Source organism: Schistocerca serialis, chromosome 2 (genome assembly GCF_023864345.2).
Source record: "Schistocerca serialis cubense isolate TAMUIC-IGC-003099 chromosome 2, iqSchSeri2.2, whole genome shotgun sequence".
Classification (NCBI taxonomy): domain Eukaryota; kingdom Metazoa; phylum Arthropoda; class Insecta; order Orthoptera; family Acrididae; genus Schistocerca; species Schistocerca serialis.
The window spans coordinates 778,025,023-778,052,293 of NC_064639.1; the positions used below are offsets into that span (position 1 = coordinate 778,025,023).

At 37.2% G+C, this 27,271-nt stretch overlaps 1 protein-coding gene across 1 annotated transcript in view; it reads left to right on the forward strand.

Annotated features, from left to right (window-relative positions):
- The window catches only part of LOC126455701 (ATP-binding cassette sub-family C member 4-like), a 285,023-nt gene that overhangs the window by 164,747 nt on the left and 93,005 nt on the right, over positions 1-27,271 (forward strand). Inside the window, exons 7-10 of the mRNA XM_050091469.1 lie at positions 10,339-10,477; positions 10,656-10,766; positions 20,121-20,351; positions 26,936-27,222. Of these exons, the coding sequence (XP_049947426.1) occupies positions 10,339-10,477; positions 10,656-10,766; positions 20,121-20,351; positions 26,936-27,222 (768 nt within the window). The remainder of the gene's footprint in view (positions 1-10,338; positions 10,478-10,655; positions 10,767-20,120; positions 20,352-26,935; positions 27,223-27,271) is intronic.

The window sequence follows — 27,271 nt, forward strand, 5'->3', positions numbered from 1 at the left end:
CATTCGTCTACGAACGAAATACTGGAAGTCGGGTTATGTAAGTAAATATATGTGCGAAATACATGGATTTAGCCTGATCTGATTTCTTAACACCTTCTACACTAGCGTGACAAAGATGTACGCGGTAACAGTAGTTTATCCCAGTAAAAACATCGAAAATCACGGAGCACAATGAAGGTCATAATCACAGCGGTAGCCGCGGTATCCTGATTTTGATCATGAAACATTTCAGCCGTGGCTTTTCCGACCGTCAAAGGAAGCCGCAGCACTGCTGGAGGCTGGTCGGAAATACCACGGTGCAAAAACTCGTTGGTGTGAACCGTGGACATCTCAACCGGTTTGTAACAGGACCTTCCCTTCTCATTTTCTCCATAGTACATAGGCATGTTTAAATTTCTTTATTCATAATCTGATTAAAAACGGAAAGATTAAATTACTGTTAGTGAAAAGAGCAGCAATGACATTTGTGTTCTTGCTTGTCACAAATATTGCATGTTTTTTTCCGAAGGTGTGGTTAGACAGGACTCTAAGAGTACAGCTTAAATTGCTGCTCGTGAAACAAGCGTCAATGACATTTAGTCATGTCGCAAATATTTGGTTGTTGATTCTGAATATGTCGCGCTTTGCGAGGATGTCTGTGGTTTCTTGCTGACTGACAAAACAGTTTTGAGTTGTCAGATACAGATGAACTCTTTCTAAGTGAACACACCAATAATGAGACACTCGTGCATATTGTAAGATGCTAAGGAGGGCGACTGTGGCACACGTAAATTTTGATATGTACTTTTCGTGCATCTGTAGGTGTGTAAGAGAACACTGCTCAATTCTTTTGGTTGTTACGCGAGTATAGACAAAAGGAACTCTGAGTCTTGTATTGAAAAATAAGGAATCCGGTGTTCTTGTGCTACGAGGAGAAAGAAAGACATGCACAAATAACCAAGTGAAACATGACGTTTGGTACTAAGAAAAGAATTTCGTACTTATCAGAGTAGCTGTAAAGCTTATCATTTGTCAAAACAATTGTGAAAAATCGATGATAGATTTCTTAGATGTGACAAATGTTTTCAATTTTATGAATGGAGTACATTTAACAATATCAAACAATAGGGGCTGCATTTGCGAGGTGATAGACTCCTGAAACTTATCGGAGTTACTGGTAGACATTTCATAAAGCGCTATGGCGAGCGGTGTTACTCTATGTGAAAGAAAAACTTTGCTGTTGGCAAAAGGCATGAGCTCCAACCTTACTCATTTCATGGATTCTTCTACTGTGCATGGACTGGAGTGCATAAATGGGTAAATTAGTAGAGTGACACTGTCTGTTGTCAACTGTTCATAGTTACTTATTGCTTAAGCTTCCATATTCTTACACAAAAGCGGAGGCGAGATTCCAGCACTTCATAGTCTCGTAAATTTGATAAGGCATCGACGGGAAATACTATTTTTGCTCTTACTAAATTATGCTTACAATTTTCTTAAAAAAAAGTCACTTCAGTTTAACCCAATAGATTATTCATTCATGTAAATTGTACAATTAAACTGTTCCGTTTAATTTCTTTGCGCACTTTCCTATCATCTGTTCACTTCCAAGTCACAGTCTAGGTAGAAGACCTCCCAGACATCTCTGAAGCTTGTTTCCACCATAGCACGTTTGGGTGTCACCAAAACATCTTATACCGTAACAAAACTGTACGGCATCCAATTGCGTATAATGACAGATGGTGCTCTAGAGCACACCGTGATGAACGTTGTCCACTGGCCGATATGATATTGGTCAATATTGGGCTGAGCTTGCCTCTAACATTATTACGTTATTTTAATTTGACTAACTTAACCCTGAGTTGGTCCCGTGGGATGTCATATATCCTCTGACTTATATTTTGTCGTATGCGTTGTATTTCCACATTTCATTTTCTCCTCCCCACTCGTTCTGTAACGAAGATTGCGACAATGAACAGCCAGTCAATCAGCGGCAACCAAGGAAAATATGAAATTATTCAACTATCGTGTATCTCACACCCCGCCACACAAGTTACCCAGACAGACGACAGTGGTAAACTCTTCATTGTAAGATAAGTATTTTTTGTACTTCTAAATTTGTATCTGTTAGTTCTACAAATCTGTTGAACAGCGAGTAATAGTAACGCATGAATCGCAGAAAATCTGCATACTGAAACTTCTAGAAGACAGTGAAGGCTAAGCTGATGTTGGGTACGAATGTGATGCATGGCCAGACCATTAGAGTGATAGTGATATATAATACGAATCCTGAAAGCAACGCTGAAGCTGAAACTACTTCAAACTTCGAAGAAGAAAATGAAATTTCAGATTTTTTAATAGAAAAAGAAGGAGTTATTAAACGGAGCACGGAAATAGCCTACCACGCAGAAATAACAGAACAAGTGTTTTTAACATCATAAGAATGCATCCACATTGTGTTAGAAATGAAGCAAAACTCCAGTGAATTGTTTCCAACTATTTTGTACTGTCGATTTGTTGGGGGTTATGGTCGATAACAATGCCAGTCTACATCGAAAGTACACTGAAAATCATAAAAATAAAGTAAAAAGAAAAGACCTATCTGAATTAAAATCTTGTATCTGTCCGATGTAGGGTCTACAACTCTACATAGTCAGTGTAAACAAATGAAACAGACTAATATAGGGAAAATGCTAGGTGTCCAGTGACTTAGTGCTTTAGATTTCTTTTTCAGAGTCATTTGTTTGGTCACAAATTAAACAGAAAAAAAACTAAAACTGTAGCAAGCAAACCAGGAAAGTACAGTATTAAAATTTTTGTCTTTAGCCTTCCATTCACGAAACTTAGATATACACTGCCAAAAAAATTCACACACTCAAAATTTATTGTTGTGACTTTATGTATGGAGAACGTGAAATGATTACATTTACAGATCAATAGCACGAGTGGTCTGAGGTATCAGTTGTTGACTCATTCTGAAACACCCACATTGACACATGTTGTACGAGGGTTGGAACTTTAATAGTGGCAGCTACTTATTTACAGCTCGTAAAAAATAGATACGTGTTTCAAAGTTTAACTGACCTTCAGAGTAGTCACCAGCATTGTGTATAATGCATTGCCATCGATGTGGAAGTCGTAGAATACTCTTATCAGTGCCAGTTGTGTTGACAGGTCGAGCGACATGGTCTATTGCCCCGACGGATTTGTGGCAGTCCTGAAGCGAATGCCGTAAAATGTTTCCTTCAGTTCAGAAATCGAGTTGAACTCTCGAGGGCATAAGTCAGGAGACTGCAGTGGGTTGGATTGCACTTAGCAGTCCCCATCAGTCAAACAAATCAGTAACAGCTTGCACTGTACGTGCTTGAGCATTGTTCTGCAAAATGATGGTCAGATCCTGCAGAAAGTGTCATCATTTCTGTCTCTAAACTGGTCGTAGGTTGTGTTCCAAAAATGGACGGCATAGAGACAGAAGTGATGACACCAATGGCACCAATCGAATTGTGCATGTCGATGCTGTGGCGCGAGTGGATGATGGGCTAGTGGTGTGCGTGCCCGTAATCCCACAGCTAATAACCGGTTCGCAACAGTCCATGTTGACACGACTGCGCTCACAAGCTGTCTTATCTGTGCTGTGGTTGTTGTACGATTCGCTAGTGCTGCCCTTTCAATACGACGAACCTGGTGGGCGTCTGTGCTGTGTGGACATCCGGAACCTTGACTACGGATGTGAGAATGCTCATGTGACCACTGATACTAGCGTGGTTGCACCGCTGATGCAGCACGTTCAACTTGTGTGGCAGTTCTCCGAAAGGACCATCCTGCCACTCTGAAGATCACAAATTGACCTCTATCAAACTCACTGGGTTGGCTGTGGGAAGCGAGTGTGCGTATCCGTGGCATGGCTGCCTACTTGCGTCACAAGTTTAAACCACACTGAGCCTTCTGGCAGTGACCATTCCCTATTAAAAGGTAGACACAGATGGCATCCTGTAGCTACATCACTACGCTATCAGCACATGTACTGTCCCCCAGGCGGCATATGCCACCATCGGATCAAAATCAACATCGTCTTTCCAAATGTACTTTTTGTCAGTGTATATGCAGGGAAGCAACCAGGGTCAACTCGATCATTTTGTGAATGCTGCTGGAAACATGTCATGTCAGCTGCCATAGCTGAAACGACGGCAAAACGCGTAACTAGTTCAGGAAAGAACATAACCGTAGGTAACTGGATTGTGGGCATATGCGTAGGCATCTGGATCAGATTGGGCGCGGAAGAACGATTTTTCGCTCGGCTAGTCACATTACTTTATCGGAGTACTTGCTTGGACGATGAAAAAATCGGCCGATGATTAAATCTTCCGCAAGACACAAAATTATCAGCCGAAGGGGAGATGCCTATATTGTTGGATATAGGGTCGCAGGTGCATTGTTTTTAGTCGGACAATTGTTGTGCTAAGTATGAGTGTTTCAAAGGGAAGTACAATTCAGTACTGATACATAATTGTTGATTTTCGTGGTAGAATGGAGACCCGCGCTTAATGGTAAAAAGTTGAAGAATTACAGCGGCTGCCAATTAAAAAAGAAACTATGACTAGAAATCTCTGAAGCATTGACACAATGTTGATAGAACTAATTTTTGGAGAGAAAATGCAAATAGGCCAATACCACCATTTTGTTAAGCATAACAACTACATATTAACGATATTTATGTATTTATTGGTGAATCTCTTTAAAAAATGGTTCAAAGGGCTCTGAGCACTATGAGACTTAACATCTATGGTCATCAGTCCCCTAGAACTTAGAACTACTTAAACCTAACTAACCTAAGGACATCACACAACACCAAGTCATCACGAGACAGAGAAAAGATGACTCTCTTATTACATGACAGTAGTTTATTCATCCACAGACAATGTACGATCATTTTCGTCAGAAAATATGTAGCGTAATGAAATACTAGTGAGTATGTAGACAAAACAAGGGTGCGTAGTACCCTACACTCCGCGACTCAAAATTGCGTGTAGAACTTTGAATAATTACAAAAATGTATGAAAAATTATTTTGCGTGGTACTCAGAGTTGACGTTTGCATAAAAATAAATCAGAGATCGAACACTTTTGTTCAAATTATTCATTAACGTTGAAGCAGGCACTTGATTAAACTGCTTGTGACACATGGTACCAGTCCATGAATATGGTTATTTTCCACATATGTATTGCAAACATTCGATTACACTATGTCTAGAAAGATATCATTGGACAGTATCGAATGACTTCAGTAAGTTTATTCTTATAATACTGCTGTTTCTGTGAAGTCCCATTACGATATTTTCAATGAGTTGAGTAATAGCTGATTCCGTTGGGCCTACTCTTGACTTCGCAAAAATTGCATTGATTTTCATGCAAGAGACAGAATTTTTCAAGTTAATTTGTAACTATGTTTCATGACTGTCTCTGTTACTTACGACAATACTGTTTATGCAAGACAAGTTGACACTGGACGCAGTGCTTGATGGAAGTGACCGTAAACGCATTTCCCATTAGTGGTCTTAGTTTGAGCATGTAGTACAGATAACAATGTTAATGGTCTACAGTTTCCCACTTCATGTATATCGCCCTTTTCATACAATGGTTTTATTTCTTAAAGTTTTAATCAATTTGAATATTATTTCTGATAATGTATTTCTAATATGTGAGAATGGTTCTGACATGACAGTAGCACACTTAATTATGACAGTATCAGGCATGCAATATACATTTATTTTAGGTTACTAAACATTACAGAAGCTAGTGGTTATTATGGCCAAACTGCCGCGGAGCAGATCCTTTTAGTGAAGTAAAGTATTCAGAAAAATATTTGTGAATGTCATGTGCCTCTGACACTAGACCATATCCTATTGCTACAGAAACTTGATGGTATTGGTATCAGAGGTACATCTACATCTGCATCTATACTCTGCATACCACTGTGAAGTACATGGCAGAGTGTATGTCCCATTGCACCAGTTATTAGGATTTCTTCCTGTTCCATTCACGTATGAAGTGTGGGAGGAAGTATTGTTTGAATGACTCTGTGTGTGCAGTAATTATTCTAATCTTATCCTCATGATCCCTCTGTGAGTGATGTAGGGGGTTGTAGTATATCCCTCATATATATTTCATCAGTAGAGTTTCTCAGCATAGTTTACTTCTATCTTCAGGAGACTTCCAGTCCAGTTCCTTCAGTATCTCTGTGACACTCTCTCACCGATTAAACAAACCTGTTGCTATTTGTACTGCCCTTCTCTGTATTCGTTCAACATTCCCTGTCAGTCCTGTCTGGTACGTGTCCCATAGACATGAGCAATATTCTAGAACCAGTTGCATGAGTGATTTGTAAGCATTAGCAAACTCCTTTGTAGACTGGGTACATTTCTGTAGTATTCTATCAATAAACTGAAGTCTACCACTTACTTTGAACCTATATGATCATTCAGTTTCGTATCCCTATAAAGTGTTACACCCAGGTATTTTTATGAGTTGGCCAATTCCAACAGTGACTTATTGGTATTAGTCATAGGATACTACAATTTTCGATTTGTGAAGTGCCATTCTGAAAATTTAGAACAGGTTGAGAATCTCTGCACCACGTTGAAATCTTATCAAGATCTGACTGAATATTTATGCAGCTTCTTTCAGATAGTACTTTGTTACAGATAACTGCATCATCTGCAGCAAGCTGATTTTACTATTGATATCGTGTGCAAGGTCATTGATATACAATATGAACAGCAAGGATCCCAACACACTTCTTTGGGGCACAAGTAGAGTTACTTCTACATCTGATGATGGCTCTCCATCCATGGTAACATGCTGTATGCCCCCTACCAAAAAGTCCTCAATCCAGTCACAAATTTCACTTGATACACCATATGATCATACTTCTGACAATAAGCGTAGGTGCTTTTTGGAAATCAATAAATACTGCATTTACCTGTTTACCTTGATCCAAAGCTTTCAGCGTGTCATGTGAGAAAAGTGTGAGTTGGGTTTCATATGATCAATGTTTCCAAAATTGAGAAGGTCATCCTGGTCATTATATTTGAGCTCATAATATGTTCTAAGATTCTACAACAAATCAGTGTCAAGGATATTGGATGGTAGTTTTGTGCATTGCTTCTACTGCCCTTCTTGTAGAGGGGTGTGACCTATGCCTTTTTCCAAGAACTGAGCACGGTTTTTTGTTCGAGTGATCTACAATAGATTAAAGCTAGATGAGGGGCTCGCTCAGCTGCAAATTCAGTATAGAATTTGACATGGATTCCATTGAGGCCCTGAGCTTTGTTCAGTTTTAACTACTTCAGCTGTTTCTCAACACCACCGATACTAATACTTATTTCATTCATCTTTTCAGTGGCGCGAGGACTAAAATGGGGCAATTCTGGATTTTCCTTTCCAATGCAACATTTGAAAACGGAGTTGGACACTTCAGCTTTTCAGATTTTGCTTTACTACCCTGAATTTCAGTTCTTGCCTCATTCACTAGGGACTGGACACTGGCTTTGATACCACTAACAGTCATTCCCAAGCAACTGGCTTAGATCATATCTTACTGGCCACAAGCAAGTAGTAGAAAGACAATGAGATATGTTAATAAATCAATCGGACATTATTATGATTACAAAGATGTAAATTATCCGTTTTTTATAGATGAAAATTACCTAGCATTAATCAAACAGTGTCATAGCACTATCCAGTTTGCAGATTACACAAGCCATTTAGTCAGTTGGAAGACACCAGAAATGTTACAGACAACACTATCCGAGACATTAACTAATGTTGTGAACTGCCAAAACAAACTAATAATAAATAAAGGTATAACAGTAGCGTTAAGTTTTCATAATGTTGATAGAAACAGTGAAGAGGATATAAAAATGCAGATATCAAACACAGATATTGCAAGTGTAGTGAATACAAAAGTTTTGGGATCTGTCTGCAAGATAACCTTAGATGGCATACTCACATTGATAATATACCATATACTATTTAATAAGAGTGCTTGAATGACTGTCTAATGATTGTTTATTGTGCTAAATAAATGTAAATATCGTGTGATTAGGGCCTCCCATTGGGTAGACCGTTCACCGGGTACAAGTCTTTCTATTTGACACTACTTCGGCGACTTACGTGTCGATGGGGATGAAATGATGCTGATTAGGACAACACAAAACCCAGTCCCTGAGCGGAGAAAATCTCTGACCCAGCGGGGAATCGAACCCGGGCTCTTAGGATTGACATTCTGTCGCACTGATCACTCAGCTACCAGGGTGGACTGTTGTGCTAATATACCCTTTATTTTGAAGTTTGGGGCCACTTTCTTGGATACTCATCATCCTGTCTAAAACTCTTCTGGATGCATAAAAGGATAGAGAAAATCATGGCTGGAATAAAAAAAAAGAACAAACCTTGCAGACCACTATTTAAAATGATGAGGATTCTTCCTCTTCCATGTATTTACATCTTTGAAAGCACACTGTTCATTAAGAAATATGCAATAACAAATCCTAATGTGCTCCTCAAAAATGAAAATGTGCATCAACATGATGCAAGACAGAAAACTAACATGCTCCAAATAAAAACCAATTTGCATCAAAAAAGAACATTACACCTTGGTAAAATTATTTACGATAAGCTGCCAAAAGAAATGAAAGTAATAACTGATCTAAGAAATTTAAAGCTGTATGAAAAGAATGTCTGTTAATGCATTGCTTCTATAGTCTGGAAGAGTTCCTCCAAAACCTTTGAGAGCCTAAAAAGAGTTAATGTTACACTTATAAGCCACATTGTTTATCATCTACTAAAACATTGTGCAAATCGGACTATCTGCTTATAGCGTGTAGGCTAAAGACTATAACCATTAATATTAGTTTATTCACATTTTCAGTCGTAATTTTCTAGCTAAAATAGTTTAATTATAAGTTAGAGATGAAAAAATGTATTAATTATTGTAAAAATGAAGATATTTGCACTGAATTGTCCAATATCTGATGTGCTGTGCTCTACATGTTAGATTTACTGGACCAAATAAATACAATAAAATACAATACAGTACGCTTATGGAATACACCATTTTGTTACAGAAGTAACAAAGGACAGTTTTCTGTGGGAATTTTTTCACCATCTTCTCTTTGTTTACCATCAAGGTGTCTTACAAAATTATGATGCATGCAACATATTTTTGTAATGTTTTACCAAAATCAAGATTTGTATCAAGAGACTGGTTTAATATACTCCACAATTACTGTGAAGAACGCCTAAAGAACACCACAATTTGTGAGCTCTACATAGTCTGTTAATGAAAACTTATTTCGCATATGGCAAATTCCTTTTTTGAATAAGGCCTTAACTCAAGTTCTGATAAACTAAATTATTCAGTACCAACACACATATATGGCATTGCTGTTCACTGTGTGTCATCTTGTAAACAACTTATATCAGGACTGTTTAAATTGTTTTGTGAAAATAACATCCAAAAATTTGTGTTTTTAAATGTATACAAAAAGGTTGAAGGTATTTCCACAATTCATCACATATATCTCTCATTTATCAGTGAGTGAGTAAGAAAGCATATTGGTCAAACTCAGCAAAGGAAATATTGATCCTTCAGATTTAAGTCAGCAGAAATAGGAAATAAAAAAAAACTACAGTGTGGTGGTAGACTGTAAAAAACATACCACCTTCGTGATGCACACTGGATAAATATCACTGAAATTCGCATGTCCCACCTGCTTGAAATTTAAAAAAAGGGAGGTGTTTTTAATCTCTTCATGTACTTCACTTGTTCTCCATATTGCAGGCATAATTCGAGAAGTTAATAAATTCTTTTCTGTGGATCGTAGTTACTATACTCAAATAGTTTCTCATGGATGATCTATGATGAATAAATTTCTAACTGAAGTGTTTGCTACTGCTTCACCATCTTGCACCATAACCTAACACCATCATTGTATTATGGTATGAAGCTTGTACATGGAATCAGTAGGTTCAATTGATTCCCAATACAGGCCTATTGGTTGTCTGCAGTATGAAATATGAAATACAATGGAAACTGTGAAAATGGGACTGTCATTCCAGAAACAGATGGTTAGGAATCTAATAAAGTTACTGTGCTCACAGGAAACTCTTGGTGACACTATTTCATTGAGGTACCATTAAATAAACTGTATAACATTCTGAGTAAAATGTATTTATCAAATCAAGGGCTGCAAAAGTGAGTGAGAATTTAAAAATGTGTATTTAGAAAATTTATGTTGCCGTGTCACTATGACTGGTGTATAATCATTCTGAAGTATTCAGAAAAGATTTTCTTTTCCAGGCTGGAGATGATAGTTATCCTGAAAACTTCCTATATTCGAGGTATTTTTATGAGTTTCAATCTATGTACAACTCGGTTGGCCTTGTGTTGTGCGTTGGTCACATTTGTACAGCTGGGAAATGAATTGACTGCAAACAAGGTAATTTCTTTTAATGACCAAACTCAGAATCAATGAAGTTACTTAACATAGTTTTTTTATAGACTAGGGAAGAATTTTTTTGTTTTTCTGAAAGTACCTGTACATCATTTGTATTAAATTTATTATATGCATCAAATACATATACATTAAACAAATGTGACTTGTGTTGTCTTTTCAGATATTTGTTGTTCTCACATACTTCAACATTCTTGCACAGTTAATGTCGATGGTTTTTGTAAGAGGAGTGGCAGAATTAGCTGAAGCTGTAGTTTCTGTCAGACGTATTCAGGTAACAACTTAATTTGTTGTGTTCCTCACAGATTTTAAGCAGATGTAGAAATATTTGTATAGGCTTGTATCTGCTTCAATGTTTACTTTAATTGTAAATACAACAAAAAACACAAAACAATTAAATGTCTCTTACTGCTCCACGCATGTGCAACAGGTTGCAGAAATCTGTAACATACAACACTGCTGCAATCACTCACCTCCAGCATGCCACACGTGAGTGGTTAATCAAGAAAGTTCAACAAATACTGTGAACACCACTGTTCCAAGAAATATTTCAAAGGAAAATAAAAATGTTTAGCAGCAGTTGCAGTTGATGTCCATATCCTACAAATACTTGCAAAAATAAATTAAAAAGAAAGGGAATAGGAATTTATTTTGAAACGCTTTTATTGGGAACTGTGGGTTACTTTGCAGAATATATTACATTTTTCACAGACTCCAACTGGGTTGTGTACATCTTACCAGTGAGCCAATACAATTAGTTTTTCCTTTATTAGTCCTCAGTTGCTTTTTCATTGTTTAATCTTATACTCCGAGTTTAATGGCAAGTATTAACACAGTTAGTTTTACAATCTCAGTTTATATGGTAATATTATCAATAGAAGCACTGCTGATTACCATAACTCTTGTTATTAATTGTATGAGAGAAATTAGATTTGTGTGAAATGACAAGGTACTTGGGTAGAACTACAATATATTTGCCCCATACATATACAATGAAGAGCCAAAGAAACAGGTACACCTGCCGAATATCGTGTAGGTCCCTTGCGAGCATGCAGATGTGCTGCAATACGACATGGTATGGACTCGACTAATGTTTGAACTAGTGCTGGAGGGAACTGACACCATGAATCCTGCAGGGCTGCCCATAAACCTGTAACAGTACAAGGGGGTGGAGATCTCTCCTGAACAGCACGTTGCAAGGCATCCCAGATATGCTGAATAATGTTCATGTCTGGGGAGTTTGGTGCCCAGCGGAAGTGTTTAAACTCACAAAGGTGCTCCTGGAGCCACTTCGTAGCAGTTCTGGATGTGTGGGATGTTGCATTGTCCTCATGGAATTGCCCAAGTCCTTCAGAATGAAAAATGGACATACGTGGATGCAGGTGATGAGACAGGTTGCTTACATATATGTCGCCTGCAAGAGTCATATCTAGATTTGTCAGAGGTCCCATATCACTCCAACTGTACACTCCCCACACCATTACAGGGCCTCCACCAGCTTTAACAGTCTCCTCTTGGCATGCAGGGTCCATATTCATAAGGTTGTCTCCAAACCTGTACACATCCATCCACTCGATACAATTAGAAACAAGGCTTGTCCAACCATGCAACATGTTTCCAGTCACTGTTGACTGGTCCAGGCAAGGTGTAAAACTTTGTGTCATGCAGTCATCAAGGCTACACGAGTGGGCCTTCTGCTCTGAAAGCTGATATCAATGATGTTTCGTAGAATGGTTCGCACGCTGACACTTGTTGTAACCCAGCATTGAAATCTGCAGCAATCTGTGGAAGGGTTGCACTTCTGTCACACTGAATGAATCTCTTCAGTCAATCCCGTTCTTGCAGGATCGTTTTCCAGCCACAGCGATGTTAGAGATTTGATGTTGTATTGGATTCCTGATACTCACGGTACACTCATGAAATGGTTGTATGGGATAATCCCTACTTCATAGCTACCTCATAGATGCTGTGTCCCATCACTCGCATGCTGACTGTAACACCATGTTCAAACTGTCTTAAATCTCGATATTTTGCCATTGTGGCAGCAGTAACCCAAGATAACAACTACACCAGACAGTTGTCCTATGTAGGCATCACTGACCACAGCGCCTTAATCTGCCTGTTTAAATATCTGTGTATTTGAATACGCTTGCCTATACCAGTTTTTTTGGCGCTTGAGTGTAAATTAAAATGTCAATATTACGGTATGCCATTCTGTTTAGAACTTAAAAGCTTTAAGAATGCTTTAAATGTTTCAAAAATAACTCAAAATCAGCAGGTGGATCCCCGTGCATCATGATTATTACTGCGTACTAACCATCACTTCTACATCTACTGCACATGCTTCAGAATGCTAAATGCTGTATAATTGGAAGAAGTATTTTGTATCACTTCTAAGTATGAATGGAATCCCTGGCCTGGGCTTCACTTCCCAGAATTTTTGTGGTCTATGAAGAACTATAAATTGTAACATAGGGTTCTTACTCAAAGAGGGCAAAATGAAGTGAAACAAAGCTACAGAACCATGCTTAATAACTAGACAAGCAAGTTACAATGATGCTGCCGTACATCACTGCTAAACAGCTGGGCAGCCTTACAGCACACAAGAATCACATTTGAAATTGATCATATTGCTTGGGATTTATATGTGACCAGTGACTGATCACTGCTATTTGCCCACACACACGTGTGATATACAAAGTGATCAATTGCTTTTGCGATTGATTGCTGCAGTCTCCTACTCATCTATGGGACCCTTTAAATAGAAGAAACTGGATCAGTCTAAGAGGAACATAATAGAACAAATCTTGAGTAGAGCTATCAAGAAATGACAATTTCTTTCAAGGGGAATAATCACATGAGCTTGCCAAGAATGGCACAAGGAAAAATAAGTCACTAAGAAATCTTACACATGGGTTTGGTGAAGAAATGTGTGGTACGAGAAGTGCAGATGACAAATATAGGATTTTGTAACTACATATAGAGAAGATGAAATATAAATTTAAAAAATCAGAAAATTAAATACAAAGATCAAATAGATAGAGCTAATAAGGAAAGCAAGACTGCATGAAGATAAATAGTGTTGAAAGAAAAAATGGAATGTAACATAACAGTACAAGTTGAGATAGGCGATAGAGCTAATAAGGAAAGCAAGACTGCATGAAGATAAATAGTGTTGAAAGAAAAAATGGAATGTAACATAACAGTACAAGTTGAGATAGATTCTTTATTGTGATTTATAGATTACTATAAAATGTATAGCTGTTCACTAAAATTTTGGGATTGATCAATGTTGGAAAGATCATAAATGATGATGCAGGTACTCCAAATAACTCCAGTAATAAAATGTGTAGTATGATGCTTATTGTTATGGATGCTTCGTGGATCAGAAATCAGTGCTCGTTTTCTTTTATGGGGAGCTTCTTGTGATCAGCCTGAAAAATACTGGTACTTTGGGGCACGGATGGTACAATACTCTTAATTTTTTATTCAATTGGCATGCTTTCAAGATGCACTGTTTTTTAACAGGTGTGCAAATTAATATAAAAATTGGTTAAAGGAAAGGTTGCAGGAAAGCATACAGTCCAAAAGGCATGTTTTAAATTTGGCTTTCTGAAAATGGTAATCATAAAGAGACCTGAGGACATTTAAAGGCCAGGGTTTTAGTGCGTGAGACAGGGAATTTGAAACTGCCTTGATGAAGCTGATTCACAAAATACAATTTCAGCAAACAGTAGGTTGTGAAATACATATTTTCATTATTTTAATGAAACATGTTTCATTGCTGCTGCAAAGGGAACAGGGGTCTGTTCATACTAGCAAGTAATATGGATAGAATAATTCATTGTTTAGTAACGTATTAATAAGATTGGTGCTGTACAAACTATGTTTTACTTATATTCCTGTAAAAACTGCTGTAAGAAGGTAATCTATTACTTATTAAAGTCCACAGCTGAAATGAGTTATTTGTATGAGAACATTTTTCCTACAAAATATGGGTGGCTAGGCACAATAAAATAATGTGAAAAAATTACACGTGGAGAAAACAGTAAATACAATGGCAGCTAGGCTGTTAATGGATATTATATTAGCAAATGTTTAGGCCAAGTGACTTATAGGACTGTGTAATGGAAAAGAAAGGTATCCCTCACAGACACATTTCTGAAGGGATAATCTAAGTGAAGATTTCACAAGAAGTGAAGTGAATTAGTTGAAGTGACACATATAAACTGCTGTTCATTCCAGAGATGGAATAATTGGTATCCCCGCCAATATATAAGACTACATAATGGTTTGCATGTATCCACATGACTTTGGTTTCAGAAGAGTCATACTTTGTGATGAAGAAAGACAAAAGTGTAGTACTCATTCAACCACAATTATTCAGGCAAGAATTGTATTGTCAGGACACTGGGTTTAAGAAGAATATAGTGAAACCCTATAATAATAGTCAACAGAATGCCGCTCTGAAGTGACTGTCACTGGAAAAACTGTTCTTAGCTGTAATATCCCCAAAGGTTCAGTAAAAGATGTAATTTGGCTCTTAAGCAGCTGGAATTATGGCTTTACTAAAGTATTTCAACATGGATTTTCTGAAAGAGTCAGATAGAAAGCTTGAACTTGAAGTATTACTTGGTTCTTTCAATTTGACATCAGTTATTGATTTTCCTACTCGGGTGGTACAGGAAAGCAGCACACTGATAGATAACGTTTTCGTAGACCAAGATAAATTTATTCAAATAAACACTTTTCCTGTTAAGAATGGTCTGTCTGATCATGATGCACAGCTAGTTACAGTACCGTATATGAGATAGCTCCATACAGTAAAGCAGAACAGTCCTCCAAAATAGTGTGTTCTATTAACAATTTAACACTTCAAAATTTTAGGGGAAGCTTGCAGCAGACTGGGATGAGGTGTACAGGGAACATGATGCTGATTTAAAATTTAACCTATTTCATGATATCTTTGTGAGTGTATTTGAAAACAGTTTCCCTAAGAAAACAGTGAAATATAATTGTAAGAAACCACGTAAAAAGCTATGGCTTACTAAAGGGATAAAAATATCTTGTAAACAGAAAAGGGAAATGTATCTTATAGCTAGGAGGAGTAATGATCCCAAAACAGTGAAGCGTTATAAAAACTACTGCATATTAAGGAAAGTTATTAAAAAGTCCAGAAGTATGTGCATTATGTCTGAGATTAGCACATCTGATAATAAAATTAAAACAATTTGGAATATTGTGAAAAGGGAAACAGGGCAACCGGGAGCACAGGAAGACTGTATTTCTATCAAACACAATGAAAATAATACAGGGAAACATTCCACATGGGAAAAATATATCTAAAAACAAAGATGATGTGACTTACCAAACGAAAGTGCTGGCAGGTTGATAGACACACAAACAAACGCAAACATACACACAAAATTCAAGCTTTCGCAACAAACGGTTGCTTCATCAGGAAAGAGGGAAGGAGAGGGAAAGACGAAAGGATGTGGGTTTTAAGGGAGAGGATAAGGAGTCATTCCAATCCCGGGAGCGGAAAGACTTACCTTAGGGGGAAAAAAGGACAGGTATACACTCGCACACACACACACACACACATATCCATCCGCACATACACAGACACAAGCAGACATTTCAGCTTGTGTCTGTGTATGTGCGGATGGATATGTACCCCCTAAGGTAAGTCTTTCCGCTCCCGGGATTGGAATGACTCATTACCCTCTCCCTTAAAACCCACATCCTTTCGTCTTTCCCTCTCCTTCCCTCTTTCCTGATGAAGCAACCGTTTGTTGTGAAAGCTTGAATTTTGTGTGTATGTTTGTGTTTGTTTGTGTGTCTATCGACCTGCCAGCCCTTTCGTTCGGTAAGTCAAACACAATGAAAAGTTTGTTAACAAGAAGTCAGAAGTAGAAAACATTTTTAATAATCATTTTTAAGTGTTGTAGAGAAAATAGGTTCTAGCTATTCATTAGAAAATGCAAGGCAGTATTTGGAAGAGGCAGTACCTATGCAATTTGATAGAATTGATATTCAACCCACCTCACCTACTGAAATTAGGAAAATAATAAATTCACTCAAAAGAAAAAGCTCACATGGAATTGATGGCATTTCCAACAGAGTACTAAAAGCTTATTCCCAACAAATAAATAGGATTCCCAGCCACATATGTAGTAGTTCACTGAAACAGGGAATTTTTCCAGATAGACTGAAATATGCTATTGTTAAACCATTGCATAAAAAAGGGGATAGAGCTGATGCTAACAACTACTGCCCAATCTCACTTCTGACAGCTTTATCCAAAATTCTTGAAAAAGTAATGTATTCAAGAGTAGCATCACATTTTTGTAAAAATGAAGTACTAACAAAAGATCAGTTTGGTTTTCAGAAAGGCTTTTCAACAGAAAATGCTATATATGCTTTCACTGACCAAATATTAAATGCAATGAATAACCTAACATCACCCATTGGGATATTTTGTGATGTCTCAAAGGCTTTTGATCGTGTGAATCATGAAATTCTTCTCGATAAGCTTAAGTATTGTGATATGAGTGGGACAGTGCACAAATGGTTTAATTCATACTTAACTGGAAGAATGCAGAAGGTTGAAATTAACAGTACAGATAGTCTACAAATACCAGCAGAGTCCTCTGACTGGGGAGGTATCAAGAATGGTCTCCCACAGGGTTCAGTCTTGGGTCCCTTATTGTTCTTAGTATATATTAACGACTTGCCACTCTGTATTCATGAAGATGCAAAGTTAGTTCTTTTTACTGATGATAGAAGTGTATTAATCATACCCAAGAAGCAAGAATCAGCTGAGGAAATTTTCGAATAATGTATTTCAGAAATTATTAAGTAGTTCTCTGCAACTGGACTGTCACTAAATTTTGAGGAAACACAGTTTATACAATTGTGTACAGTAAATGGCATAACACCATTGATAAATATAGACTATGAATGGAAGTCTGTTGCTAAGGCAGAAATACTCAAAATTTCAGGGTGTGTGCATTGATGATAAATTGAATTGGAAGGAACACATCAATGATCTGCTGAAACAGTTAGGTTCAGCTTCTTATGCTATTAGGGTTATTGCAAATTTTGGTGATAAACATATCAGTAAATTAGCCTACTATGTCTATTTTCATTCACTGCTTTCATATGGTGTCATATTTTGGGGAAATTCATCATTAAGAGAGAAAGTATTCATTGCACAAAAGCATGTAATCAGAATAATAGCTGGAGCCCATCCAAGATTACCTTGCAGACATTTATTTAAGGAACTCGGGATATTCACAGTACCTTTGCAATACATATATTCACTTACGAAATTTGTCATTAATAACCCATCCCAATTCAGAAATAACAGCGAAGTGCATAGTTACACCACTAGAAGAAAGGATGATATTCACTATTCTAGATTAAATCTCACTTTGGCACAGAAAGGGGTGAATTATGCTGCTACAAAAATCTGTGGTCATTTGGCAAATAGTATTAAAAGTCTGACAGATAGCCAACTAACATTTAAAAGCAAATTAAAAGAATTTCTGAATGACAACTCCTTCTACTCAATAGATCAATTCTTAGATATGAAGTGATAACAGAAAATAATTAATTAATTAGTGTAAAGAAAACTTAGGTTAAAGTGACATATTCCACAACATTATGAAATGTCATATTTATGATCTATGGAACAAGTATTAATGTATGTCTGTATGTATGTATCACCCTTTTTGGACAGCTGATAACGATGAGGCCAAAGGGTATTAGGGATTTCAGTTTATGTGGGATGAGGGAACAGTCTTTGCTCAAAGCATAAAGACTTTAAGCGATTTGTTGGTCACTAGTACACTGTGAGGTAGAATTTGCTGTTTAGTCCACATAATTGACAACAGTGGATATTTCTTTTCTCATTCAACCAGGGATCATCTCATGATGATAAATGACTTGTCATAATAATACAATGAAAATATGCATTCAAACAGAAAATTATATTTTTATGGGGATAGGGTTGGTGGTTAGCCATGGCCTAACTGAAAGAACTGTCCCAACATTTATCTCAAATGATTTAGGAAACTATAAATGAAGATGGCCGGGCAGAGCAGACTCCCTCCTCCTGAATATAAGATCAGTGCCATAACATCATGACTTGGCTGGTCCCTGCTGTAATCATTCAACAACATTATTATCTGTAAGAGACTGGTGATGTACTAAATTTCTGAGAATTATGAGTTTTTAATTTATAACATGTACTGTAATAATTGTTTTATAATGACAGAAAGGTAGCAAGTGGAATAGAATTCACAGTAAATAATGGAAGGTCAAATGATATGAGGATATGGTAAATACACTATGTGATCAAAAGTATCCGGACACCCCCAAAAACGTACATTTTTTATATTAGGTGCATTTTGCTGCCATCTACTGCCAGGTACTCCATATCAGTGATCTCAGTAGTCCTTAGACATCATGAGGGAGCGGAATGGAGCACTCATGGACTTCGAATGTGGTCAGGTGATTGGGTGTCACTTGTGTCATACATCTGTACATGAGATTTCCACACTCCTAAACATCCCTAGGTCCACTGTTTCGGATGTGATAGTGACGTGGAAATGTGAAGGGACATGTACAGCACAAAAGCATACAGGTCGACCACGTCTGTTGATTGACGGAGACTGCCAACAGTTGAAGAGATTGTGATGTGTAATAGGCAGACATCTGTCCAGACCATCACACAAGAATTCCAAACTGCAAGAGGATCCACTGCAAGTACTATGACATTTAGGCGGGAGGTGAGAAAACTTGGATTTCATGGTCGGGCAGCTGCTCATAAGCCACACATCACGCCGGTAAATGCCAAACAACACTTTACTTGATGTAAGGAGCATAAACATTGGATGATTGAACAGGTAAAAAACGTTGAGTGGAGTGATGAATCACGGTACACAATGTGGCGATCCGATGGCAGCGTGTTAGTGCCAACAGTAAAATTCGGAGGTGGTGGTGTTATGGTGTGCTCATGTTCTTCATGGAGGGGGCTTGCACACCTTATTGTTTGTGTGGCACTATCACTGCACAGGCCTACATTGATGTTTCAAGCACCTTTTAAGCACTTTTAAAGAGCAATTTGGGCATGGTGACTGCATCTTTCAACACGATCAAGCGCCTGTTCATGATGGACGACTTGTGGCAGAATGGTTACATGACAATAACATTCCTGTATTGGACTAGTCTGCACAGATTCCTGACCTGAATCCTGTAGAACACCTTTGGGATGTTTTGGAATGCTGACTTCTTGCCAGGCCTCATCGACTGACATCAGTACCTCTCCTCAGTGCAGCAATCCATGAAGAATGAACTACTATTCCCCAAGAAACCTTCCAGCACCTGATTGAATGTATGCCTGTGAGTGGAAGTTGTCATCAAGGCTAAAGGTGTGCCAACACCATACTGAATTCCATGATTACCGATGGAGGCCACCTCAAAGTTGTAAGTCATTTTCAGCCAGGTGTCCGGATACTTTTGATCACATAGTGTATGGGACATGCTCCCTATTATGGAATTGCAGAGTGGGAGAGAGATCTTTCTAGTTTAATTGCTTAAGTGATGTTATTTTTTCTATTAGGCATTCCTTTTGAATGAAGAATTAATTGAGACAAGAACCTCAACCATTTTGGCTGTAAATAATGTGAATCATGAAAATAACAAAGAGTTAAAGGGAGAGATAGCAGTTAGTTTGGAACACGTCTCTGCTAAATGGACGGAAACTCTCACCAACAATACTCTGGATGATGTAAACTTGAGAGTTTATAAGGGTGAACTGCTTGGAGTTGTGGGCCCTGTTGGATCTGGCAAGGTATGTTGGAATTCTGTGCTTTCAATAACAGTAACAGCTAATGATGTTCTGTCTTTACAATTAAAATAGTGAATCCAGTGAATGATCTAATATCTGGTTTAAGGTCTACTGGTTTATTTTTGCTTCACGGAGTTATATTACTTTTAATGGCCTCAGAATAGTTATTCACAAACCACATATTCCCAACTGTTTGTACTTCATTCACATGCAGTACATACATAGCTGAAGAGTTGTGTACGTATAGTTTTTAGATACCTATTCTGAGATTATGTCCATTGATGACAATGGCATGTATAATTGTGTGTAGGAGATGATGATTTCTATTTTGTACTACTGACAAAGATGATGTGTCCACATCTATGGTGCACATCGGAATGAACACATGCTAGTCTTAACAAAGTTCTTTTGTAAACTAACAACCTTGTGGAAACTTGTGGGAACAACGATTCACAAAAAAGTACAAATAATCTTAGTTGCACAAACTTTGTTGATTCACTAGGAAAACATTTGCGACACATAATGAGGATACATATTACTTCAAAATCAGAGGTACTTCACATTTTCATTTTCAATCTTAGTCTTCAGCTAATCATGTCATTTCTTCTGGAGAGTGCAGCTCCTGGGACAAATGAATATTCATGCTACATGCCCTGTCTTGGTGCAGACTGGCTATTAAAGGGAAGAAACTGCAAAGATACCTGTGGAGGCTTGTCCAGCAATGGCCTTGTCAGTGGTTGCGTAAGTTGGCATAAGTGTTGGGTGTGCATGTTTATCTGGTGACATTGCAGAGTTAACAGCCTGTGTGTGAAGCAAGATAGGCATCAGTTGATGATGGCTGCCCAACTTTCAATGTCATCCATATAAAGCAAATGGTTGAAGGAAACCTGGGTCGTTTTGAAGTTCACATGTTTTAGTAACAACAAAGAGAATCTCAAGTTGTATTGACTGGATCTACCTGTTTATTTGCTGTGTGATCATCATCACAAGTGTCCTGCACTAAAAGAAGGGGTGATGCCTGCAGGATGTCAAAATGGGAAATAATCCTTTTCGCGTTCTTTCTTTCCTTCACACCAATGTACTGTCTAAACACCCTCACTGTTGATTCAGAGTTGAGTCTCCGTATGGATGTCAATGTGAAAATTATATAAAAAATCTGCTATCTGCTCCAAGAATTGGTTCAGCGACATCCACAATCAGAAAAGTCTGCTGGAAATTCTTCTAGAAACCCAAACTCACCACCTCAATGCATTGTCAAAAAATAGGTATCTTCAAGTTATTAGTGGCAGTGAGCCAGGATGCAACAGAAGATTGGTCTTCAGACTTTGCCGGTGGATATAGGCTGATGTCGGATCCCAAGTAGATTAAATATCTGTGGGACACACACACTTTCTGGATGTATAAGTGATGTGGTGTTCCAACTTTGTGATCCATGATTTGTCAAGTTGATGTGACAAGAAGAGTCACATGTCCAATAGTAGTAAGGGATTTGTCTTCTTGAGAACAATTGTTATGAGTCAGGAACAATTTTTATGAGCCACTGTCATATCATGTGATATGGTAGATATTTCAGTTGTTGCAGTGGTACAGTATCTTTGCACATTATGGTGACCTGTCATGCCTACACTACCGTGTTGGCAATTACACAAAGGTGTACATTCTGAAGCCAACCGTTCAAAGTGGGAATGATACCAACACTGTCATAAGTGTGTGCTGATATCATGGCAAGCACTGGATTGTGCAATAGGCTCAAGAATACTGGGACTTGCTGGAAGTTGCCTGGAGTGTTATTTGCAGCCACAGCGTACTTGACCAGAAAAGGCAGCTGTTTGATCAACAATGATGCCAATGTTGTGTCTGACACTTCAGCTTCAGAATGAGGTTTTCACTCTACAGCGGAGTGTGCACTGATATGAAACTTCCTGGCAGATTAAAACTGTGTGCCGGACCGAGACTCGAACTCGGGACCTTTGCCTTTCGTGGGCAAGTATTCTACCATCTGAGCTATCCAAGCACAGCTCATGCCCTGTCGTCACAGCTTTACTTCCACCAGTACCTTGTTTCCTACTTTCCATATTTCACAGAAGCTCTACTTCAAACCTTTCACATGGTGAAGTGAAAAATTTTCCATGTGGCGTAGAAGATACAATGCAGTTTTCGCAAAATTGTCCACAAGCTGCAAATCACATATAGTGTCTCGTACTTGTCCCAAATTTATTGCTACTGTTGGAATGGTAGTCACTTTCTCAGAATTACAAACGACTGTCATGGTGAAGTGGTGTGTATGATGCTGTCCTCACATTTCATGTGTTTTTTTCATCCACCATGCCCTCTGTCAAGTCACTACTTGTGAGAACAATAATCCACATAAATGTGTGACCTGTTTTAGTTACACACACATTTTAATGATTCACTAGGAAAATTCATGCAACACACGGTTAGGATGCATATTACATGTAGGTGTAAGCTGCATTTTGATATACCACAGACACTGAGATCATTTGAATCCACAACTGGAGATATTCCACATTTGTGTTTTCTCTTAGTCGTCGACTAATCAAGTTACCACACTTTGTCATTATTAAAATGTTGGTTCAGTTTGGAGATAATTTTTCTATTGATTCTGTGCTACTAAATTTTTTCTTTCAGTTTCATTTGTTCTTTTTTATGAACTTTCTGAATTTTGTGTTCTAAACACTTTTTTTATTTATTCTCATGTCCTCATTATATTTCAAAAACATGTTCTTGATTTTAAATGAAAAAATTAATTAAACTGTCATTTTACCAGAGAAAGTCATTTCCTCACCCATCATCTCAGATTTTGGTAGAATTTTGTTTGTTTGTTCTACTGATGGAGAAAAATAAATATGACAAGTTTTTAGTATTTTTTATCACTCATTGTTTCATTTTAAAGTTCTTCAACATTTAAAAGTTTTGTTCTTAACATGGCAATGGCACAAAACCCTTGCTAATATTTTGAAAATAAACTACTATTTTTTTATCATCCAAACTATGTGAAATTTCATTGTTATTTACAATATAGTGCAAGGATTGGGAGGTATGAGAAAGATGTATCTTACATTTTTTGTATTTTATTTAGTAAAAAACACAGTTCACCATTACATTAAATATCACATAAAGGAAAAAGGATAATCCTTAATATCTTTTTTGCAAAATAATTCTCAGGGCATAGAATGTCACTTGCAGTGTGAGGAGTCAAATCTCACCTATAGTCACCTTTTTTAAGTGTTGTCATCTTTTGTTGCCTTTTTTAATTTTTGTCACATTTTTTGACCTTTTTGATCTTTTATGAAAAAAATAAGTTACTTATTTTTTTGTCCAGTTTCTGTATTCATGTTCATTCATTTAGCTTTTTAAAACGTTCACGTGATGAAAGTAGATAAAATCTAATCTGTAGAGCATCTACAATTTGGGATAGACTGTACCTTTTTGATCTTTTTTAACTATTTTTCCTCTATTACAACTGCTTCTATTTTTGTGCCATATTCTAATTTTACTGTAGTAATAAAAGTGGTGCTGTGATAGAAGAAGCATGTTCATAGAATTGATAGAAGAAGCATGTTCATCATATTGCAGATTGAGTTACGATAAAACGATCATTGTTAAGGATAAAAAAGAATTACAAACAACCATTACACTTTGGTCAGAGAGTAATTGTTGCATAACAATGTGTCACCTAAGAACATGCTTGTTGGCAAGGCAGATGATGCAATGTTAAATGAGAAATTATGTGCAGTACTTTGTGAAGCCAACTTCTTCCAAAATAACTTCCATCTGATCTTCACATTCATTCAGTGTACTAAGCTTTTCAGTTACTTGCCTGATATCAACTAGACATTCAAGAGGAAGCAGGTAATCCTCAAGCCAAAAATGTTTAAAGTATGTGATCAGATAGGGATCAGATGGACCTAACATCAATAAAAATTGTTTAGGCTTTTAGATACTGATGTCCAGGAGATCTGAGGCAGACAACTTATAGCCACCAGAACTTGTAACATTCATACAATGTGTAATGCCTATGTAAAGGCTTTGGAGTGCTTATGTGAAGAAGCATCCCAATTTGTGGTCAATATATACTATTATTTTGACAGTTGGCCACTTTGCTGAGAAGAATTTAAAGGAATTTAATCTAATTTTAAGATTCCACATCTTAAGTTTTTGAGGCATACAACCACAAGGTGCTTTACTTTAGGACCTTCAGCCAAGAGTAGTTTGGAACAGTGGGATGGTATTCAGTATTACTTTCTTAAGCATATACCTCTATAAGCAAATTCTGCTAATGTTTAGTCCAAACCCTACAATCCCTCCCATAAAAGCAGAACTTCATTTCATCTGCAGAACTATTCAATAAGTTCACATTCAAAGCCAAACACTTTCAGTTCACAAGTTGCATACAGAAACAGAAAACATACTTTAAACATTTTTGGATTGAGGATTACCTGCTTCCTCTTGAATGACTAGTTGATATCAGACAAGTAACTGAAAAGCTTAGTAAACTGGATGAATGTGAAGAGCTGTGGTTTGTAAATATTACCCAAAAACATTACATTGCCACTCACAAACATGTGATGGAAAAGACGTGCTTGTCGAGTGCACCACTGAAAAATCTTACGTTATTAGACCACAAAGAAATAATAAAGACCATAAGCTGTAGTGGCATGTTACAATTTGCAAAAATAATTACTTATTACACAAGTAGACAGCCCTACAGTTTGAAAATGATGGCCCATCTTTGGATGACAAAGGTATTGACAATTATTGATAGCAGCACATCTCAAAAAGACTTATCATCCATAGATTTAAAAGTATCCAAATGTTTCAAACCTTGTTTAGGCTTCTCTTACTTTGTCCAATGGAAATGTGGACACAGAAAGAAGATATTCCATTCTGAAGCATAAATTAGGAGAAGACAAGACAGCAATGACTGGAAGATTTTTTTTAAACAAACAATGGAAACTCTAGGTAGGAATACCAACAATGTAGGAAAAGATGGATTGGTACTTACCATTAAAATGACATGTTAAGTTGCAGACAGATTTTTGAAACTGTGTTTTAACTCTGAGGAATGCTATGGGATCTTACACCATTTTCTCTCCGTGTCCATTGACTCGCAGCACATTCGGTATGCACGTGAAGCACATGCAGATTATGCTGCTTATAAGGAAAAATGTGAAAGGGAAAGAAAAACTGAATTAGAAGAAGAGCAAAAAGAGGAACAAAACCAAAGGCATCGTGGAAAGAAGTTTAAAGATCAATGATGTGAAAAAAATCAATTGAGTGTGAGACAGCTGCTCTGAAAGAAAAGAACATTAACTACGTAAGGAGGCACAAGAACGTATCTCTCAAACTCTCTATCAAAAATGATTTCAAGGGAGCAAAACTGGCCCTGGGTATGCTTGAGGGTGCACAAATCATGAAAGTAGAATAAACTTTGAAAGAAAAGAAGGTGGAAACCATTCAAAAAATCTCGAGAAAAGAAAATCTTGTACGATTACTTCATTTTTTGCTAAGATTTCTGAGAAACAGTGGCTCAATAACATTTTGTTGATCTTCTTCTAGTGTAGAATGTCATTAGACTTAAAAAATGTGATGTGGATTTTGTCTGTGAATTACGATTACCAATATCAAATTATCAGTACTGAATTACCAATTTACCTTCATACATTAATGAATTTGTATGAAAGAAAAAGAATGGCCATACCTCATCCTGGAACAAATAGAGAAATTTAACCCTGTGCTTGGGAAAATGAATTTAACGGGATTTCTGCTCTTTTTTTCCCCAAACAGATTATATTTTCAATTTCTTTTCTCGGGAACCTGAAGTAAACCACTAAGATTTCAAAAGCACTGAATAAATAAAAGTGATTTGCCATAAAAATGAATCAGAGAGAGATAAAAGCTAAATTTTTGTATGTTTACTTATCTGCATAGGGAAAAGGAATGAACAAAGTTTCATCTAAATCTGGGATGGTGGATGAGGTGGCCTGGATGACTTGACATGGAATGACCTCATTGTCAATCCAGAAAACTGTCTTGACATTCAACAGATTTTTTTAAATATTTTTATTTCTTAATTTTTGTTTGTAATGTATATATTACTGCAGTAAATAGACACAATTAAAGTCTGATATTATTTGTAACTAGAATTAATGTATTTCTGTTATAGTTTACTGGCCATGTGCCTAGAAAGTAAATTGCTGGAAATGTTTTTCACATCTCCTTTTAGTTTGTTGAAGCAGAAAATTATAAATCAGACAATGAATTTCATATAATTGCTGTTGGAACTTTTAGTGCCTTCCTCACAGATGAATATGGATAGCTTGAGAAAGTTTGGAAAGGAGACCCCAGGTTGAGATGGATTCATCTGTTGTGTCTCAAAGTGAGAGTCAAAATTCATGTTTGTGATAGATGTTTAATATGTTCTAGTATTTTAATTCAGTTAAGTACATCCAAAACAAATATATTTGTATGTGAGGTGTGTAACATACTGAAAGGATAGGGTTTTTTCAGTAGAGTTCTATTTAGATGTTACTGCAAAAAAAATCATTACTATTTATATATTTCAGAGTTCTCTTCTGCAAGCAATATTAGGGGAGTTACCTCTAAAGGAGGGATCACTACATACAACAGGAAAGTTTTCATACGCGTCCCAAGAGCCTTGGGTCTTCGCAGCAACAGTGCGCCAGAATATACTGTTTGGTCTTCCTTATGACAAAGTGCGATACAAACAAGTCATACATGCATGTGCCCTGCAACGTGACTTAGAACTTTTACCTCAAGGAGACCTCACAGTGGTTGGAGAAAGAGGAACCTCGCTCTCAGGAGGACAGAAAGCTCGAGTTAATCTGGCCAGGTAAAATGCTTTGCTCTTATAATCGTCTGCTGATGATGAGTATTAAGTT